The following is a 5,132-nucleotide window of genomic DNA, read 5'->3' as shown; positions in this document are numbered from 1 at the left end:
CTCGCATTTTGCCGCTCGGTGGCCTGTAATTCCGCAGCGCCTGCAGCATTTGCTTCTATCAGGTCCTTTACATTGGCTGGCCAAGTAGCCGCGCGAGAGACACCTGAAGCACCTGCCCATACCTCGGTCCTCCCAGAGGCGTGCTCGGCAGTTGACATACCAGTAAGTCTCCATCTTTAGTCTTTGTAAGACCGACTATGCCGTCCGAAACTGCCTTAACCTGTTCATTTAATTTTAGTTTTTTAAGCACCTCTAAGTACGAACCGTCATAAGTGCGCACTATAATAGCAGGTGGTTTTTTCATCGAGGTCCTGGCGATATCCTTCTTCTTTGGTTGCGTCCTTCCTTCATCCACATTAACGTCATCTTTCTGTTCCATCCTGTGCTTCTTCGCTTGAGGCTTTCACCTCACGACCTCTGTCCAAGCTGGATCCCGAGCCACGCCATTTACAGTGGGTTGTGTATTTTGTATTTCTGTTGGTGGTTCAGTACCCCACCAGCACGGGGTGTCAGTCCCTACATCCGAAGTTGAAATACAACGGGTTGGATATGACTGAGTTTCCATATCTGAATCTCCTCAACCGTCTTGCCCTAGCCTAACCTCCTCGTTTGTCGGGGTTTGTATGACAACATTGTCCTTGCTCTTGTCCTTGTCCTGGACTTTTTCCACTTGGTCCTGGTTTTTTACTTTTATATATTGGGATATGAGCATGTTAGTTTTTGAAAGAGTGTCTTTAAGCTCCTTATGGACATTGCGTGTTTTACTTGCGAAGGTATTCATGCCAGTTACGTAGCGCTGTATCATATTCAACAACTCGGACTCCCCGAGAGTAGCGATGTTGATAGTTCTTGATTTCACTGAATTAATACCATCCTCATTTGCAGAGGCCGATTTGTTCGCGGCGTCTCCGTTCTCTCCTATGTCCTTGTCTCCGATCAGTCCTGGTTTCCGTTGCGTGCACATCGACACGACTGTCTCAGCAGTAGTCTTACCAGTGGAGAGAGCCGTGCTGGACACCCTCTCAACTGGGATCTGGCTTGCTGATGACGACCCTTGGGGCGAGCCACCCCCAACTGCCGGCCCTGGGGTTTCCGAGGCCCCTGGCGCTGTAACGTTATCACTGTTTATTGCATTCATCATAAAGTTTGAGGTTGGCTTGGCCAACACCACCGACGCCAGCCTCGCGTTGGTTGTCCTTTTTACCGTCCGTTTGCCTGATCTTCCGGGACATCGGGGGTTGATCGCTCCCCCGATGGTGAGCTTGTCCGCGACCGCTTATTCGTCCAATCCCGAAGGGTATGGCTTATTTCGCGGCTACCCTGCATATCTGCAGGACTTTCCCCTATCCGCAACTTGGGGACGCGCCCGATGGAATGCTCATGCTTCCCGGGAACCTAACTTAACCTAACCTAACCATAAATGACGTATTTATAATGTTTAATTTTATGCATGGCCTGATAGTAGACATATAAATATAAATATGTTTTAACTAAGAACTCTATTTCAAATTAAGTTCAAATGATTTTTCTACCCTAATTATTATTTTTCAAATTTTATATTCTACCGAAAATCTCGAATGTTCATTGCAAACATTTCAAATAACACACTTGATTTTCCACTTTAATCGTAAAATTTGTTGAATATTTTATAAACATAAAATATATTATACACTTATTAATTATTATCTGATAATATCTGTCTATTATAGCAAATAGTAAGATGATTTAATTTTTTAAATAATAATTTAATTTTACACGAATTATAATTTGTATCTAAATTATGTTTATAGTTTAATCTTATGTTTATATTATATTCAACTTAATTTCAATAAGTAGTGTAAAAATGTTGTATAAAAAATAAAGCCGTTAGTTATAATCTATTATAATTAAATATTAAACTTTGTTCGCACTAGGGGCTCCTGGCACTGCAGTTGGCACCTAGCACTCGCACACTCAGGACTCGATACAAGTGGATAATATATATATATATATACCAATCTTTAATACAATTGTTACAATGTGCACAATATATTAGCTGAGGTGATCAGCCTCAGACTAATAACCATTAATAATAAAATGTTTACAAAGGGTGAGAATATATTAAGTACTCTGTCCCATACCAGATTACCTATAACGCAAGAAACGACAAGAAGGAAGGAAACGGCTGTTCAGTACAAGTAGTACAACGGGAACCTGGAACGCTGAACTGCTGACTTGAGTTATAGCCTTAACCACGTGGTTTGGGTCCGAACTGGACAGAAGAACCGGATGATAGTAGCTTCACCTTGTGTTGCTGCGAACTGCAAGCGATAGACTGCGACCTGCAGGAACCAACCGAATATTGTCAAAGAACGAATGACAAAGATTAACGTTGTAACCGATCGGCGTTAGACGCAGACAAACATAAAACGCCGTACTCGTCATAGAGCCATAGTGTTGCGACTTGCAAAACTAAGATGTTGCGAACGGCAATAACACAATACTAATGAAACCAATATATCAGCATTTTTAACAGCATGGCTAGCCGCACACACACACACGTAAAAATTGATAATAACATCGCGACCGTTGCGAGCTGCATGTATACGACCGGGGCGAAGAGGAGCGTCTCTTGATCAGTGTTGCCAATCTGGGGTAGTGGGACTGGGCAACCGCGAGCGCGCTGACGAAGTCTGAACATACTCCCCCCTTGGGATACGCAGCGTGTATCACAATATGATCTTCGAACTGATGGTCATGAGGTTGGAACTTGCGAACTGCTGGAACTGGAGCTTTAATCGAACTGATTGTTGGTGAGAGCTGATACTGGAACCTTGACTGTACTGAGGCTGTATTTGAGCTGGAACTATTCGAGCGATGATAGAGCTTATCTGGAGCGGCGGGGAAAAATACATTATTTTTTTTTTTTACAATTGAACAGCTGTCCAAACCTTTACATAAACTAGACTGAATATCATAAAATACATAATGCATAATAAAATACAACTTAACAAAAACAAAACAAACAAAATAACTACATGTTGTCCTGATCCATGGATGACAAGCTGAGTGCCAACCAAAGTTCAGAGAATCCTAACACGACCTTATATAACTATCATACAAGATAAAAACTAAATATTAAATATACTGAACACTAGGTATTCTGAGAAAATCTAATATGCTATTAATGAGCTATCATAACATTAAGTAAATAAACATTAGGTAATAATAAAAAAACTTGATAAATGACCATCATAGCACTAACATATAAATATTAAAACAATTTAAAAAATTAAAATTACTGAGTAGGGAGCGGAACTAATTTTACTACAGGTCTTGTAGTAATACCTTGCTTGGTAAGCAGTTTAACAACTCTCACGATCCCATCTGGACCGGGTAAAAGTTCCTGGACTCGACCTAGTCTCCATACTAACGGAGGAGAACAATCCTTGATTATTACTAACTCGCCAAGTTTAATATTTTTCTTGTTAGTTAGCCATCGACCTTTGGTTTGTAAAGTGTTTAAATACTCGTTTAACCAACGACGCTAGAAGCCTTGGAAAACCTGATGGAGGAGCTTCCAACGGTTTCTCAAACTTACCGAACTGGTAGGAACTTCCACTTCTGGAACTGCGCATAAAGGACGACTGATAATAAAATGGCCAGGCAACAGACACTCTAGATCATTGGGATCGTTGGACGACGGCGTGAGTGGCCTGGAGTTTAGAACTGACTCGATTCTACACAGAACTGTTGTAAATTCCTCATAGGATAATACCTGGTTACCAACCACTCGCACCAACAAGAGCTTTGTGGAGCGAACAGCGGCTTCCCAAAGTCCACCGAAATGGGGCGCACTCGGCGGGTTGAAATGCCACGAGCACGCTACAGCAGAACTGAGCTGTTCGCTATTTTTCGTATCATTTACTAGATCGAATAGTTTTTCCGACGCACCAACAAAATTAGTGCCGCAGTCGGAATACACTGCCGCTGTCATACCTCGTCGAGTCACGAAGCGGTCGAACGCTGCCAGAAAGGCATCTGTTGTCAAATCGGTCACAAGTTCAAGGTGAACTGCCTTGACACTCATACACACAAACACAGCAATATAGACCTTATATTGCCGTGACTTCCTCAGACTCGTTTCCTTTATGAGCTGAGGACCAGCATAATCAATCCCAACGCAAGAAAAGGGATGACGTTGCTGCACCCTAACGCCAGGCAGATCGGCCACGATGGGATGAATGTTTCGAACAGAAAACCTAACGCAAACCGTGCATTCACTAATCGCACGACGAATGACATACCGATCACCAACAATACAATATTGTCGACATATCAGAGCCGACATGAGGCGAGGACCAGCATGACAAGCGAATTGATGCCAATGCCGAGCGATGAGTGACGACAGATGAGATGACTTAGATAACAGAACGGAATGCTTACGTCGATCTGACAATAATGAATGTCGAAGCCGACCACCTACTCGAATGACGCCCTGTCTATCAAGGAACGGAGATAAACGCGCTAAAGGGCGAGAAGAAACAACTCCACCAGAAGAGAGCTCTTGGAGCAGAGATTTCAAGAATAGGGTTTGAGAACATTTTATGACCACCAATAGAGCATCACTATAGTCTTTATACGAGAACACATTCTTATCAACTGGAATTTTGCGACACAATTTAACTAGACGTTGTAATTGTATAATGATTCTCAACATGCGATTCAACGAGGAAAAGTGTGAGAACCACTCAACGGCCTCTTCCCTTGATTCTATCACATAAGACACGGGTCCTGTGACCTCAGGTAACTGGTCCAACGGAATTAGATCCACACTTGATGACCAACTTTCACCGAACTAGCGTAGGAAGGCGGGCCCTTTCCAATAAAGATCATGCCGAGCTAATTCACCAGGACGCAATCCTCTAGAGGCACAATCTGCCGAGTTCATATTCGTATCGACATTAAACCAACGAGCTGACGGTAATAACTCCAAAATTTTACTCACGCGATTCGATACGAAAATTTTATAAGGCTGATGGGGTATGTTTAACCACGAAAACACCACCGACGAATCTTACCAAGCGTAAACATAGACAAACAACAACCTTAAACTACGTGTTTATAATCTTTAATTCTATGCATGGCCCGAT

The 5,132-nt window shown here is 42.5% G+C and overlaps 1 protein-coding gene across 1 annotated transcript; it reads right to left on the bottom strand.

The window, feature by feature from the left end:
- Nucleotides 1–2,219: 2,219 nt before the first annotated feature.
- LOC149059110 (uncharacterized) lies at nucleotides 2,220–4,699 on the bottom strand. The gene is made up of 3 exons (XM_089222617.1): nucleotides 3,581–4,699; nucleotides 2,683–2,946; nucleotides 2,220–2,321 (listed from the first exon to the last, which is right to left on the bottom strand). The coding sequence occupies exons 1-3, from the start codon at nucleotides 4,697–4,699 to the stop codon at nucleotides 2,220–2,222; spliced, it is 1,485 nt and encodes a 494-aa protein (XP_089078743.1).
- Nucleotides 4,700–5,132: the final 433 nt, after the last annotated feature.

This window comes from Diuraphis noxia, unplaced genomic scaffold (assembly GCF_037042655.1).
Source record: "Diuraphis noxia isolate RWA-SAM2 unplaced genomic scaffold, SU_Dnox_SAM2 contig0001, whole genome shotgun sequence".
Taxonomy (NCBI): Eukaryota; Metazoa; Arthropoda; class Insecta; order Hemiptera; family Aphididae; genus Diuraphis; species Diuraphis noxia.
The sequence above is the reverse complement of the archived record's forward strand: the minus strand, read 5'-3'. Positions and strand labels throughout refer to the sequence as shown.

What these genes read in the sequence shown, in the direction of transcription:
- LOC149059110 (XM_089222617.1), bottom strand. Translation starts at nt 4,699, where the DNA reads ATGTTGAGAATCATTATACAATTACAACGTCTAGTTAAATTGTGTCGC. An exon ending in TGGAAGTTCCTACCAGTTCG is followed by an intron (nt 2,947 to 3,580) that starts GTAAGTTTGAGA and finishes TATGATATTCAG; the next exon opens with TCTAGTTTATGTAAAGGTTT. An exon ending in CTGCGTATCCCAAGGGGGGA is followed by an intron (nt 2,322 to 2,682) that starts GTATGTTCAGAC and finishes TGGTTCCTGCAG; the next exon opens with GTCGCAGTCTATCGCTTGCA.